At 48.7% G+C, this 15,677-nt stretch overlaps 3 protein-coding genes across 3 annotated transcripts; all 3 read right to left on the reverse strand.

Annotated features, from left to right (window-relative positions):
* Positions 1 to 10: 10 nt before the first annotated feature.
* On the reverse strand, positions 11 to 2,503 carry METBIDRAFT_45887 (uncharacterized protein; the record flags this gene model as incomplete). The annotated part of the gene is made up of 1 exon (XM_018857970.1): positions 11 to 2,503. The coding sequence occupies one exon, from the start codon at positions 2,501 to 2,503 to the stop codon at positions 11 to 13; it is 2,493 nt and encodes an 830-aa protein (XP_018710014.1).
* Positions 2,504 to 5,713: 3,210 nt separating this feature from the next.
* Positions 5,714 to 10,784, reverse strand: METBIDRAFT_79508 (lysophospholipase; the record flags this gene model as incomplete). Its single annotated transcript, XM_018859077.1, has 3 exons — positions 5,714 to 5,840; positions 6,451 to 9,002; positions 9,144 to 10,784. The coding sequence occupies 3 exons, from the start codon at positions 10,782 to 10,784 to the stop codon at positions 5,714 to 5,716; spliced, it is 4,320 nt and encodes a 1,439-aa protein (XP_018710015.1).
* Positions 10,785 to 11,144: 360 nt separating this feature from the next.
* METBIDRAFT_214740 (uncharacterized protein) lies at positions 11,145 to 13,195 on the reverse strand. The gene has a single exon (XM_018855076.1). It carries the CDS (start codon positions 12,969 to 12,971, stop codon positions 11,406 to 11,408), a length of 1,566 nt encoding a protein of 521 aa, XP_018710016.1. The 5' UTR covers positions 12,972 to 13,195; the 3' UTR covers positions 11,145 to 11,405.
* Positions 13,196 to 15,677: the final 2,482 nt, after the last annotated feature.

Genomic DNA, 15,677 nt, shown 5'->3' on the forward strand with positions numbered 1-15,677 from the left:
ATCTCATCGATCACCGTTTGGCGCCTATGGCCCAACCCAAACCAGAAACAAAAAGATTGGATATTTTCTCGCTCGCTTGTTTCTGGGAGTGAGAGGCCTCATTCAAAAGATCTGACAAATTATCCTGAATCTGTTTCTGTGTAGATTGGAACGCGTCTCGCACTTCCTCGCTGCGATGAAGATCAGCCTCTTCATGCCATTTCTTGATCTCCATGTTTACATGCCTGAACTGACCCACGAGAAGCCTGCTATTGTCTGTGGTGAATTCACTGGGCTTGGTGTACTTTATCGCTAGCGAAAGAATCTCGCGCTGCTCTATCAAAACCTTGATTCTCTCCTCTTGGATTTTGGCATCGTAGTCCCCAAACCAGTCCGGCGAAATGTACTTCCCGACTTGATAGAATGTTAGCCAAATGTCGCAGAGGTTCTTTGTGTTTTTAGAATCGACATAAAAAGTGACTAACGCCTTTGCTTGTTTGTATGCGAAATCGAAATTTCCATCGATTAATGCCGATTCCACGCATGCAGACTGGATTCTGGGGAAGCTCACGACGCTCACATCTAAATCTGCGTAAATGGCCAAATCGTTCACAATCTTATATAACCTTTCGTGCGCAAGGTATGATTTTGGGTTCTGTTCCAACACCATGGAAATAATGGCGAACTGTGGGTACTTCTCTTCGGTGTTGGACGACAATACTGTGTCTAAGATTTGTTTAGGCGTGACTGGCTGGTTTCTCACAATAACCAACTTGAAGTTTTTGAGGCTATGAATAGCTTTTAACAAATGTTTAATTTTCACCACAGTTGCACGGTTTGCTTCGGATAAGTCTTTTTGCGTAGAAAAATTTTCAAGGATCCCAAGACAACGCGTTGCGATCTTCAACCTTCCGATCCTATCATCTAGATTAGAGGCATTTTCGTACAACTCCCAGAATTTCCGGTTCACTATTAGGAAAGCCACATCTGTGTGTAATTTGCGTTCAGTGGAAAGCGCGTTCAGATACTCCAATGCGTTTTCAAAATTCTCAGTTTGAACGAAGTTCTCAAATACAAGCCGGTCAAGCTCCTTCAAAGTATCTATGCTTTGTGATAGGAAGGACTCGGAAAACACATCTAAAGTGTTCATGATCTGATCATAGTTCAAGCTATCAGCACCAGAGAAGATCTGCATGACTTCCTTGTGAAACCATTTAGTTTCCGAGGCGGCCTGTGATTTTAAGAAAAAAAATCTTTTGACTGTGAGCTGGTTCAATGTGTGCAACGAGCAACATGTGGAGAAAACTTGGAGCCCGTAGCTGAGACATTCGTTGAGGTCACCCTCTACAATCTTGCGCACAAACTCGGGTGGGCTAGCGGCAAAATCTTCGAGAGATTTGAAGTCTGGGAAATCGAGCGGTGCTTGATCCAGTGAGCTGGGAATATTGGTCCCTCCAAGCATCTCCACAAGATACACGAGAGTATCTTTGATCTGCATCTGAATCTTAGTCCGAGCATAAGGGGTCAAATGTTCGCTCGTACAGATACCAAAGTAGAAGCAGGCGTATACATACAAGCGAAGCGTCTTGTCATAACTGGCTTTAGTAAATGACTCTCCCTCATAATTACGGAAGCTGAGAGTGGTTCTTAAAATCTCATCCCACAATTCAAACTCAGACAGCGTATCACATGAAGAGTAATTCTGGCTCAACCACTCCGAAATTAAGCTCAAATCATTGTCGTAGTATACGGCCAATGGGAGAATGACATTCGAAAAGTAGGCACGCGGTGATAATTTCGACATCAACACATCCTCGCGGTGTTCAAGTGGTGTCACAAGGAAGCCGAACATGTCACTGTAAGTCTCCAAGGACAAATACGTAATTTCAGGGGTGCCAGTATTTGCGAGTGCAGCATAGTTATGGTGGAAGTAGCTGTACGGTTGTATAATGCCGTGATACCATGCCTCAAACGGGCCATGGTTCTGTAAAGACTTAAAGGATTCCGCCACAGATATCACGTCCTCGTAATATTGAGCCATTTGGAGACACTTTGCTTTCACAAAATCAAAGAGAGAACGTGAAGGGTCAGTCAAATTCCTGTCCATTGTGAAGGAGAGCAGGTGAGACTTTGTGGCCAAGAACACCACTAAATCTTTGGCAGTTTGCACGATTGCGTCCTCGTTTTCAGCTGCCAGGATTTCAAATTCTTTAGTAATCCACAGTGACAAGCTCTCCATGTCTTCAATTAAATCGGGTTCAGAAAGATCAATATTTTGTTCTGCGTGAATCAAGGTGCCAGCGAGATCAGAGATTTCATCGATATCCGCGGAAATTGGGCTCGGACATGTCAATAGGAGCCTCAAGAGGTTTTCCGATGTCGTGAAAGAAGTTTTGGGAGATTTGGAAACGGCAATAAGTGGTGGAAAAACGCGTCCAATATGCTCGGGGTGTTTCACTATGGCACCCGAAACCAAGACCAAAAGACAGGCATCTGCCAGGGCGAGAGCAGACGTAGAAGACATTCAAATGAGTTTCTTGGCCAATGTTTGAAGTTTGGTAGTTTGTTCTTAGCCCTTGTTGTGCAAATGTAAAGTTGTTTAGTTTCTTGGTAGTCCTTGAGTAGATCCAACAGGAAATATAAAGCGGTGCGAATTTTGGCCAGTCCGCGGAGAGGAATATGAGAGGTGGTCTGAAAGAACTTGGCAAGACGAGTTATGAGAAGCTTCAAGAGCTGTGATAGCTGTAGATCCTACTTCTTAAGGAGAGCTATAATACTTCTGGGAAGCCCCTTCTCAAGTCAAATACTGATCATCTTTCTTGGAACGCGGACTATTAGTTACGGATGACTGGTGCCAGCGATATAATATCTGTAGCAAGGAAAAGTCGACATGGTTGCAGGCCTGTCGGAAAATGGAAAGAAATGTTCTTTGCTGAGGTGGCTACTCTGGCTTTCTAAGCCCTTAGCCACACGATATCAGCTGAAACTTCACCGTGGTTATTTTTTTTCTCAAATTTGTTATTTTGAATAATCAAAAAATTTGGATACACAAGTGCGAAATGAGAGCTGTCATCTGTTTTTCAGTAATATAGTACTACATAGATAATTTTTAGAGTGATCAAATAACCTATAGCGGTAAACTTATTTGGGAAAGGAAATCATTAAGAGGCTCATATATACATGAATATTATTCTTTATTAATCGACTGCAGTCTGCTGCTCTAAGTCCCGCAAGCTGATGTCAATAGGATGACGAAGTAGACGTCCGAAGAGAAAAGGTCACGTGAGGAAACTGGCCCAGAAAACGTTGCATCGGGAACTAGTACCTCCGTAATGTCCCTTCTACATTCCTAAAAAATCTTATGCATGAAATCTGTTTGCTGAATACATAAGTGGGTCTTTCTTAGGCCTCGTTTCATATGGCCCTATTCCGCCCAATGGCGTTCCAGAATTGTCTCACCCAGCCAGCTTAGTGACATTTATAATGCATCGCGTCTGGCGCGACTGGTATCTAATGAGACGAATAAAATCCAGCGCACCGCACTTACAAATCTACAGATCTACTACCCCATAAACCCAGCAGTTTTCCGAGGCACACCAAATTTCAGCGCTAGTCAGTGTCCTCCTATGCTTTCGCGTAAGCTTTTCGGCTGTTATAAATTAGCTTCGAAGCCCGGTCGAGCTGCCTCCATCCGTCTCCGTTTATACCACGTGATGTCTCCTGTTGAAAACGTCGCTGCCGGGCGCCATTTCCTGCTCATGGAAACGTCTCCAGAAACGCTAAGCATTGTACAGCAGCTTGATTTTTCATCTTTTGCTGAGTCTGAGGCCTCGCAAGATGCTTGTAACAACGTCGTTGATGTGCACTCGGCCAGTGAAGACCCGTTCGATTCGGACGATTTGGAGGAGCTCTTGAATATCAACCCACCCTCAAACTCTCTCTCTAAGACACACGCTTCACAAAGCAAGCCCACCAAACAGGCGGTCGAAACGCTTACAGAATCACTGGCTTTCTCACCACCAAAACAACCTCTCCTACCTATATTTCTGCAGGTTCAGAAGCCAAGGCAAGAGATGAAGATAAAAGTGGGAAGCCTGCCCATCAGACGTGAGCAGGTATCTGAGGATCTACTCAAAGATCTAATGTCTGAGCCGTGGTCTGACCCCAGCTCCCCGGAGCCGTATTTCTCATGCAAGCTGGAACCCAAAGATGATCTCTTAAGCTCCCCGAAAAAGCCACTACTAGACTCTAGTGTGGCGCAAAAACTAGTGAAGCCCGAGAACCATGCAAAAGCTCCCGTGGCAGATGTGCTGTTCGAAGCCGTACACTCGTCCGTGCGCTTTTCGTCCCCAAGAAGCATACCTAGCCCGGCATTAAAAAGAGCACGAGTCAGTTCGCCAGAGAAATTCCAGTCATATGAGTCGCAGATGCAATTTCGTCTGTTTTCTACAACGTCTGCGTCCTTTATGTCAAAAACTGTCAGATTGGCTCACGACGCAAACCCCACAATCCAATTGGCAACACAGAAACCAAGTCTACATCTTCTGGAAAACACAGGGAGATTCAGTGAAAAAGAAATGCTGCGTGAGCCTGAGAAAGTGGTCACTGCAATCCGTCCATCCAGAGAACAAAACCATGTGCTCCAGTTGGCAAAAGCAGGCAAGTCAATTTTTTTCACAGGATCTGCAGGAACAGGAAAGTCCTTTCTTTTAAAATCCATAATCAAAGCCATCAAACAAATGAAGAAACCCGGTACCGTTGCTGTTACTGCCTCGACGGGTCTAGCTGCATGTAATGTTGGCGGCATCACATTGCACAGTTTTGCTGGAATTGGGTTGGGAAAAGGAGATCTCAAATCTTTGATAAAAAACGTGAAGAAGAACAGGAAAGCATTTGTCAGATGGAAAGAAACCGAAGTTCTCATCATAGACGAAATTTCAATGATAGACGGAAGATTGTTTCACCACTTGGACCAAATTGCGCGCAATGTCCGTCGAGCTCCGGACAAACCTTTCGGTGGTATCCAGATAATCATTTGCGGTGACTTCTACCAGCTCCCACCTGTAAGTAGAAACGAGATTTTGACCGACGGAACGCTGAAGAAAGATGAGGCTGTTTTTGCTTTTGAATCCAAGGCGTGGGATGAGATTTTGGACCACAGCATTGTTTTGAAGGAAGTCTTCCGTCAAAAGGGTGATCAGGAATTCATTGATATGTTGAACGATATGAGACACGGGATTGTCAGTCCTGAGGCAGAATTGGAGTTTCGCCGGCTTATGAGACCTTTAGAATGCCCAGAAGGTATTGTGCCAACCGAACTTTACGCAACAAGAGTTGAGGTTGACAGGGCGAACAACCTGAAGTTGAATAGAATCACTGGCAGAACGAAACAATATGTGGCCATTGACGGTGGTGCTTTACCACCTGCTGTGAAAGCGCAAATGCTCAACAACTTTTTGGCCCCGCGTGAATTGATTCTAAAAGAAAATGCACAGGTAATGTGCATCAAGAATATCGATGATACATTGGTGAATGGATCATTGGGAACAATCATCAAGTTTGTGGACAGAGACACATATTTGTGTGAGAGAATAGAAAAAGAAAAGCCTAATTTGGGCTTTAAAGAATTCACAGAGGAATTGCGCCGATCACGTTCTCAAGAGGGAGCATCTGACAGTGTGTTCAATTTTTTGGCCAAAAAGTTCCTTGCAGAGGAAAATTCCGCGGAGACGACTCATAAGACCGAAGAAAAAGGGAATCCGGAGAATGTGAAAGTGGACCAATGCTCACAAAGTTCTGCTGATCCTTTCGAGGCAGGCTCATCTTTTGTGCCGTTCATCAATGAAAACACGGAACGAAAACTAAACTTTATTCAGGAGTTACAGAAGACTTCTAAAAAAGAAGAATATCCATTGGTCCGCTTTATTTGTCCAGACGGTATCACTACAAGGGACCATTTGATGGAGCCAGAGCGCTGGGAAATTGTTGATGATAAGACAGATGAGGTTTTAGTTTCTCGTGTACAATTTCCTCTTATGCTTGCGTGGGCATTGTCGATTCACAAGTCGCAAGGTCAAACTTTGCAAAAAGTGAGAGTTGACTTATCACGAATTTTTGAGAACGGCCAAGCATACGTGGCGCTTTCCAGAGCTGTGTCTCGTGCTGGCCTCCAGGTTTTGAATTTCAGAAAGGAGCGTGTGAGGGCACATCCCATTGTAGAGACGTTCTACAACTCTCTCACTTCCTCGGGAGAAATATCCAAGAGAATTTCAAGAAGTTGGTTGCCATAAAAATATGGTATAATAGAAATCGATAGAAACAACTACAACGGGGATACATTTGAGGACAATCGGGTAGTATCAATTCTATTATATAGAATTTCTTCTGTAAATCGGACGTCCATCAAGAAATTCATCTTGATTTTTTTTGCTCATTCCCGCAATGGCGGGGAATTTTCCCTCTGCTTTCCACCGGGTCAAGATCTCATCGGCATATGCCAATCCGACATTGTAAATTTCGTCAAACTTCAAAAAATCAAGAGTGGCGTAATCGTCGATAGGAGGCCGAAGATAGATCACACCTGGGGTCTTCTTAGCTATCTCCAAGGCATAGACACTAGCAACATAAGCTAGTCTTAATTGAATGTCCATCATGTTGGGAACATTTGGGTGCTTTGAGAAGGGGTTAATTCGGTTAAAGAGGACCCAAAAACCTGATAATGTATCGCCGTAGTTCATGGGAGTTCTATCATCCACTGAGCCGACATCCACGGCAATGATATACTTCGCTCCGCGGTTCTTCATTTCCAGAACAGGAAGATTGTCGAGATAGCCCCCATCTAATAACATTGAACCATTGTATGCAATTGGTGGAAGAAGCCCAGCTAATGACATTGACGCTCTGATAAATCTCCAAGCATAGCCTCTCTGGTGTATTTCCATCTTCGACATTGTGATGTTCGTAGAGTTGCAGAAATATTTGATCCAGAAATCCTCGATTTCATGATAGCCAAACACTTTGGAAATACCTCGGTTAAATTCGTAACCCGTGATATACGAAGTTACAGGATAAGTGAGATCGAAGATGTTCCTCCAAAGAGAACCAACTCGACTGGAAAACTTTTTCGACATTCCATAGATAGACACAATGTTGTTCTCCTTTGCATATAGCCCTCCCACGAAAGACCCAATAGAAGTACCTCCTATCACGTCAACAGGTATTCCATGCTTCTCCAAAGCGGTGACAACTCCAACATGGGATATACCACGCGAGCCTCCACCCCCTAGAACAAGCCCAACTGCTTCATTAGAAAGAATCCTAGCCAAGCGCATAAAATCATTTTTGTGAGCAACGGGAACTTCATTATGTTTGTTCACCCTGTTGTTAAGTTTCATCCAGGATTCAAGAGCACGAGACCTCACGTTTTCGAGCTTATGCTTAATGTTTGGGTTAGCCTTGCTGCTAATTTTCATGGCCAATTCTAAAAGCAAATTATTTTTCTTTTTCATTTTGTTAACGGCCCGGTCCCTTGAAATTGCCATTTCGACGTGATGGTGGTCCTGTACCCAGATACGGTTTTGCAACCAAATACTCGTCGAGCCTGGAATGACTGATTTATCCGAATGAATGAGACACAAGTCTGTTTTTGCGGTCGTCTTGAGCTTCAATAATAATCTTTCGTAGTCACCCACGTTCGTTGCACACTCGTCGTCTTCAGCGTCCGCCAAAAGCAAGATGCAATCTCCTTGCGAAATGCAAGTCGAGGTCCATTTAGACTTTAAGGGGGTATCACAGACATAAACAACGGTCTCGTACTTCTCTTCAAGATATGCAAAGTATCCTGAAAGCTTCAAATGTGCAAGTCGTTCATCAAATGCATGCCTTCCCAAATGGGTCAAAGTGGAGGCTCGATCAAGGGCAATGACATTCCGACCAATGGCACGCAATGCCAGGGTCAAGCGATCGGCAAAATCTCTAACAGGAAGACCACTGACACACGGAAGTATTGTAATCGTCTTGTATTCCTTGTTAACTTCCGCTGCTCTTGAATGATTAGACGTGGCAAGCGTGGCGAAGTTCTCTCTGTCATTACTCTTGAGCACTCTATTGGCAACAATTCTCGAGACTTGTACCATTATAGCCGGGTTTTGCGACGAAAGCATCTCAAACAAAGTTCTTGGGATTCTCGCTGTTTCGGAATCACGCACGGCAATCAAAGAATTAGTTCTCCTTGTAGCAGTCAAGACCTCCACCTCGCCAATAGATTGACCGTGGCCATACTCCCCAAGGACTTCATAGCTCTCCTCTTTGTCGCCGATCTGCGGCGCGTTTGCTTCATCCACAAGGCTTTGGTTATGATGGTAGATACCAGACTCCACCTTTTTGCTATTATCCCTGATTACTCTGAACCGACCACTGAGCACTATGTGAAATCCGTTTGCGAGGTCACCCTGTGTTGCCAAGACACCACCAGCAGGGATGTGGCACCACTCAAGGGCGAAGTCGATGGTTTTGATCATGCTGGGCAACAAGTGCTTGAGTTTTGATGCCACAGGGAGCTGCAAAAAGTAGTACTTGTCCAAGAGCGTCAGGAAATCTTTCTTAGAAATATGGGCGACAACCGCGCCTTCTTCTGAAGAGCTAGTTACCGAGACCAAAGAGCGGAATCCTACAATGGTACTCAAATAACCAGCCAATCCGCCGGGATTCACACTGTAAAGCCTTTTGTTGACCGACGTGCCCATTGAGTCATCCCCGTCGTTTTTGTGACACGTGGAGACGTCCAATCTCCCATGTATGACATAGAAGAGGCCCGTGTCAAACGAATTTTGGGTCACGACTGCGGTTCCAGGAGCGTAATACTTCACCTCGATGTTTTTGCTGAATGCATTTTTGACTGTGGAGAAACTTGGCTCAAGCCCGTTGGCCAAATTGTTTTGCTCTTGTGAGTTGGCTATCCTGGCACTCGCGGTTTCTGGGCCTTTTTCGGGCTTGCCTGTGTTTTGGTGGAATGTCGTGTACAACTTTTCCGAAGGCGAGGCAATGCCCGACAAACCAGACCTGAGCAACGTGTTCGTCCGAGATCTTTCGGGAAGAGAGTCGTAAAAACAGCGCTCAAAGTTCATTGGGGTCGAGGTGTCCTGCGAGAGCGGCGAGAAGCCTACCACGCTCGAGCTGGCCGACGTGTGGCCAGTCTGAAGGCCCTGGAAGCCGGGCCCAAACTGGTCTTCCTCGATGCCTAGCAACTTGAAGAGATTCTCCACGATTGCTGTGCGCAACGACGTCTCTTCTGTTTCCTCGCGCTCGTCCGAAAAGCACCGCTCACGCACATCAACCGACGACTGGATGGACGCGAGAGTGGGGGCATAGGACTTGTTGTAAGAGGCCTTTTGCAACAAGGGCCTGGCACTGGGCGCCGGCGCCGATACGTCTTTCTCAGCAGAGCCCAGGCTCATGCGGTTGAAATCGGGGCGGCGTGATAAGGGCACGGCCGAGAGCAAGTCGCCCGGGTGGGAGGCTTTGTACCTTGAGGCGAGGATCACGTAACGTGATGAGTTCTCGCGCATGTGCCTGCGGGCCTTCTTCGTCAGTTTAGGCATCACACGCACCAGCAGCGAGAGCTCCGAGGCTGGGGCCTCGGTCCATTGGTGGCGCAAGCTTTCGAGCACGCCCTCGGCAAGGTAGCTGGGGAGCTTGCACTCGGCGCTGATGTCGTTCAAGGCAATCTCGCTTTCCATGACTTCTTTGGTGAGCCCCAAGTAGTTGTGCACGGCGCTGAGCGTCACTTTGTAGAGACGCGTGAGCACCATGGTGACGATGTGCGAGGTGGCTTTGGGGAACTTGTGGTACACGCGCTGGAACGCCAGGCACGGGATGATGGCGATGGTGGCGGTGGACTCCTGGACGTCTTGCAGCGCCTTGGGCCGAGCAATAATCGCAGGGAGAGTGTCGTGGAACAGGCCCTCCAGGGGCGACACGGCGCTGTTGACCACAGGACTCTCCGGCATCTTGAGACCGTTTGGACTGGCATGGAAAGATGGCGACCGGTGCATGAACGCCTGGCCATCGAAGGAAGCCGTGCCGCTTGCATTGAACGGGAAGCCTGCCGGAGAGTCGGTGCCCAAGGCCGAATGCTTGCGGCTGTATGCCCCCACGGCATCGGACTTGAATAGGTCCACGGTGCTGAGGAGCGACAGGAGCGACGAGCCACTCTTGACCTCGTTCAAGAGGTGGTAGCGGTGGTTGGACACGAGCAAGATCTCGTCTTTCTCGCGCCCCTCGGCGGCGCACTCAAAGTCCACCACGGGCCCGGCAACATCGTCCATTTTCGTGTACACTTGCACGGTGCCCTCGACGACAATGGAGAACCCGACGCCCTCGTCCAAGCACAAGATCTCGTCGCCCGCCAACTTCTGCGTGGTCATGTTTTTCGTGAGCTCGTGGAACACGGGCCGCTCCAAGTACCCAAACACCTTGATGGCGCTGAGAAACTCGTCCAAGTAGTTTTTGGAGCGGTCCGTGCCGCGTTTTTTCTTGGCGCCGGCCACGTAGTCGAGCCCCTGGCTGAACTGGGCCGCCGGCGCGTCCTTTTTGGGCGGCGTGGTGTCGGCAGAATACTTGCGCAAGTACCGCTGCCGCACCACGTAGTACGTGATGGAAACTAGCAAGCATGCCAGCACGGCAATCAGCAGCAAGGACAACGTGACCAGAAATTGCCGCTGGAGCATTGACATGATCCACGTGGGCAACACAACTAGCGTGTAGTTGCTGGCGGTCCACACTAGGCGCAGAAGGAAAACCACCATGGTGGTGAGCACCTGGAAGTAGCTGAATTGAGGGTGGCCGTCACTCGGCACAGCGCCGATCCGAGGCGTCGAGTCTGGTCCGATGAGAGATTCCAGCATCTTGGATAAAAATGCGCGAAAATTCTGCTGGGTTCTGGGGCGGGTCGTTCGTGGCCACGGAGCTTGGTGTTCTGGAGCAGTCTTGACAAAGGCCCAGTTTTGTAGGATAGCAAAGAGGGCGCGCACGTGACGCGGCGGCTTCCCCGGATTCGATGCGTTTCCTCGCGGCGGACGGGACGCACCTGCATGCAGCAGACATGCGATCCACCGATGTGATCTGGGGCCGGAGGGGCGTTGTGCAGTGGGCTGCCCTGCCCGCCCAATTAAGGCACATGGGAGGAAGGACGCGAGTCCAGCTGCACAGGACCCTAGAAGGCCATGTTTGCCGAAGTTTATTAGGCCAGGCCCTTTAGGTAGTGGGGCAGTATACGGCTGGGTGCACGCCGCGTAGACAGGAGTGTATGCACGGAACCGATAGCGTGGATGTGGAATCTACGACTAATGAGTGTGCTTGTCAATCGGGAAATGTTTACATTTTTGTAGGTGACGGAGGCGCACGGGCCGTTGTCGCTAAGAAAGGCGCTAGTATGGCAAGCAGTCAAAGCGCCTCAAGATTCTCTCGATCCCGTCCATGCCCTTCTCCAAATGGGACATCTCCGGCCCGTAGCTGATTCTCACGAAGTTGTACCAGATGACGTCTTCGAGGCGCGACAAGTTTTGCGGGTTGATCAAGAAGAAGAACCCGGGCACGACAATGACCTTCTCGTGAAGGCACTCGTGGAAGAACCCGAGGCAGTTGCTGAGCTTGCCGGGGAGGTGCGAGAGATTGAGCCAGAGGTAGAACGTGGAGTTGGGCGTGTTCTTGTCGGTGAACGAGAAGCCCATCTTGCCCAAGCGGCCAATCACATAGTCGCGCTTCATTTTGAAGTGCATCTGGAGCGCCTTCATTTCTCTGCGCACACTCAACGGCTCCAAGAAATCGACGGCCGCGTACTGGAAGGGCGCGTTGGAGCCGCCGTCCAAGAACGAGCCGGCGGAGCTCAACGCACTGACGTACTCCTCGGGCCCGACTATCCAGCAGATCCTCCAGCCGGGGAGCCGGAAGGCCTTGGTGAGCCCGTTCAAGATGAGCACGGGGTCCTTGTTGACGTCCTTCACGTACAGCGACGACGAGATGGAGTCGCCGGTGCAGCCCTCGTCGTAGTAGTAGTGCGAGTAGAACTCGTCCATGATCAAGAGGCACTTCTTGCGGCACATGTCGTGGAGGCGGCGCAACTGGTCGCGCGACATGCACTTGCCCGTGGGGTTTCTGGGGTTGGACGTGAGGAACGCCGACACGCCTCGCTGCAACTCCAACGCGATGGTGTTCAAGTGCATCTCGTAGTTGTCCGCCTCGTCCAACGGCACGGGGATGGGCGAGAAGTTCTTGAACAACGAGAGCATCTCCGCGTACGCGGTGTAGTCGGGCAAGAAGAACGACAAGTAGCAGTCGCTGATGATGGACGCGATCCGGATCAAGCCCGCGCGCCCGCCGGGCACGATGCACACGTTCTTGTACGTGTACTTGGAAGGCGAGTGCTGGCGGTACGTCTCGTTGTAGTACGTGGCCACCGCCTCGCGCAACTCCCGGATGCCTGCGGTGGGCGCGTACTCCTTGCTGACGTCCGTGATGGGAATGGACGTGGGCCGTTTGAACGAGCCGGGCACGGTGTCGCCGTGCTCGGGCGCGCCCTGGCCCAAGTTGGCCCAGTCCTCGTCGCCGTTGCCCCGGAACCCGCACTCGGTGGCCCGCTCGGTGACCCACAACACGCCCGTGGACGACTGCTTGGTGTTCATGGCGGGCTTGTGGATGTCCTCGTTGAACGCCGGGCGCGGCACGGGCACGGGCGAGCCCTCGCGGCCATGTTCGGAGCGCGAGAGCCGCGAGAGCAAGCGGTTGTGCTGGTCCTTCAGGATGCCGCCGGCCAACGTGTTCAGCGCCTCCTGGTTGGCGCGGACTCTCGACAGCAGCGACTCGTGGACCTGTGCCGAGCTGCTGTACAACTTGTCGAGCAACGCGGAGGCGCTTCTGCGGAGCGGGTCAGGCAACGTAGACTCCAAGCGCTCGAAATCCGATTGCGACTCGGTTTCGGAACTGTGGATGGACATGGTGTGCGGGTGTCTTTAGTGATTGGCAGTCTTCAGTGATACTTGACAGTGTCTTCAGTGATACTTGACAGTGTCTTCAGTGATTGCGCTTTCAGTTTTCAGCTGTTCTCAATGTTAATTGACAGTGCTTTCAGTGATAAGTGACAATGCTCTCAGTAATAATTGCAGTATCTTCAGATACTTGACAGTGCTTTCAGTTGAGAGCGTCAGTGATACTTTAAAGGGTCAGTGATAATTGAAAGTGTCTTCAGTGTCAGTGATTCCTACAGCGTGGGGCTTTTCGGGGTGGATTTCAAGGTCTTATGTTCAGAGCAAACAGTCACAACCTCCGCAGCGCGGCGCCGGCTTTTGCGGGGCGTTGCTATTTGCCAGGGCCGCGTTATTTTATTTTTATTTTTGTTATCTTGAATCCAGGAAACCAGTCACGAAGCGCGCTGGGAACACCACCGTTACGGGCTGCGAGCGGAAATCCCCGGGGTTGCGGATATCGACTCGTGGGGCCAGCGGTCAGTGCGCGGCCTTCCGAATACACCGGGCGACCGGCAAGTGCTGGGCCTCGCAGTACCGGCCGGAGTACCGGAATAGGGTGTCACGGCTCGGTCGACTGAATTTGTTGCAACAAACCTGAACGTGTTTTTGGTGGACGCAGCCTGGGGGTCCGGTGGGGAAAAGGATCTCGAGGGCTGGGGCGGGCCCGAAAGTAGAACAGTAGCAAGCATGAAGGAGATGATCACGTGCCCTCGAAAAATCTCCCGTGAGCGTCCAGCTCTGTTCAGAAGCGCCGGTGCCTTTTCGTGGCCTTTTATTTGGTAGTTCAATCTCATTAAAGAAAGAAAACTATACAACAGTAGAGGCAAAAGCTAGAACAAATCCCAGAAGAGGCCCGCCATAGTCTTGGAGTCAGATTTTTATCAGAGACAGAATATTAAGGGTGCCACTGGAGAGATGTAAAACCTCACCGCTAACGAAAAACTAGAAAGAAAATACCTGAACCAGATCGCAACGTTAGCTCAGGTGAGTAGGTGCGAGCACCAATTCACGAGATCTCCCAAAGAGCATGCGACAAAAAGACTCTGCCCATAACCAATGTCAACCACTTGAATGAAATTAACTAAATGTCATCGGTCCACAGGATCTATTCTCCCGAGGGCCCGTGACCATAGTTCATTTGACCAGGCGGCAAAGACAAATGTACGTCTTGCCTCAAGCAAAGAAACCCTGCGAGCGACTTTAACAAACCAATTAAGGTTTCTTAAATTGTCAAAGGAGGAATTGAAAAGCGAGCTTCTCCCTTAAGTGCATTGGAGCTTGAAAGCCAATCTTTTGCCACCAAAAGCGCACACTCTCACACTCATTGTAGAGGTGGGTTAACTTGTGATCGCTATAACAGCTTTTCAAACACAACCTACAACCTGCATTCGAATCTTGACACCCCTACTTCCTTATTATGAAGGGGGTATATAAGACGTGATTGAATAGATGAATGGCTGTAAAATTCTTTTGCACCAACCATTTTTGTATAATGCTTTCCAAGATTTTTGCCAGCGTTTCATCGTCTTCAGTTCGGGGCAGATCGCAGGTTTTCCTAATAGTTGCCGGCCTGCATCTTTTTATGGTAGATTTATCTGATTAAAGGGGCAAAAATATATGAATAATATATATAAAAAACCTTTAAACAGCTCCCAGCTACGTACAAAGTGTCTTAGCTCGGCCCGTCCAAAATTGACTTAGGTAGAGTCTGGCTTTTAACCGGAAAGAGCGTTGTATTACTTGTCTGTCCTCATACCTCGAATCGCAAATGCTTCTTAAACCAACTAGTATGTAAAGTTTATGATCATGCAAATGCCAAAACTGATATCTGTAACAGTACTTTCCCGAGGATGTTACCATCCTCTGGGATTAGTCTGTTAGTCACGTGGCACGTTGGTATAATGTGCACGTGACGTCCGGCATGTCGTATATGCCGGACGGAGAGAAGTGAATATGAAGGTGATTGAACACCCTGTTAGTTAGAAGGGTAAGCCTTATTACATAAGAGTAGATCACCTTAATAAAGGTTACTCTCCGTTACTACCGTACGCTTCCGGTATCAATATTACTAGGATAAGCTTATCAGTCTTATCCTCTGAGCCAACGGCCTATCCCGTGTCAGGCGACCTATCTCGCCTAGACAGCTATATTATCCCGTGGCCTCTCCCACAAGTAAGAGTTGATAACCTCTGAGAAATCCAGTTATAAATAATATACAGAAAGTAGATTTGATGTTATGATACGACATGAGCCAGATTATAGATTCTGGGCATCCTGTATAATACGAAGGACGAAGAGTCTAAACATTCCTGATCGGGGTTACCCCTCACCTACTGTATAGAAGGGTTCCGAACTATAAAGGAGCGTGAGGCTGAGACATCCCTGAAGAAGGATAACACTTTTTAGAGATCGAGAATACGACAGATAGACTAGGCCTATCCACTAAGGCTGAACTATCTATAAACCGATCTACTCGTAGTTTAAGAGACAGCTCCAGGCTGTTTCATAATAGTTGGTAGCGCCGCTTAGTTACGACCATGGGAGAAACTACAATGAGCGCAGAGACAAATAAAGACACGTCGACCTTGACCTTCAACCCGACAATGTACTTCAGCGACGCAGAACAAGACCGGGCCGCTCAAGAATATTTGAGTAACATGAACGCCTTCTCGAAAC

This window comes from Metschnikowia bicuspidata, assembly GCF_001664035.1.
Source record: "Metschnikowia bicuspidata var. bicuspidata NRRL YB-4993 chromosome Unknown METBIscaffold_6, whole genome shotgun sequence".
NCBI classification, from domain to species: domain Eukaryota; kingdom Fungi; phylum Ascomycota; class Pichiomycetes; order Serinales; family Metschnikowiaceae; genus Metschnikowia; species Metschnikowia bicuspidata.

What these genes read in the sequence shown, in the direction of transcription:
- METBIDRAFT_214740 (XM_018855076.1), bottom strand. Translation starts at nt 12,971, where the DNA reads ATGTCCATCCACAGTTCCGAAACCGAGTCGCAATCGGATTTCGAGCGC.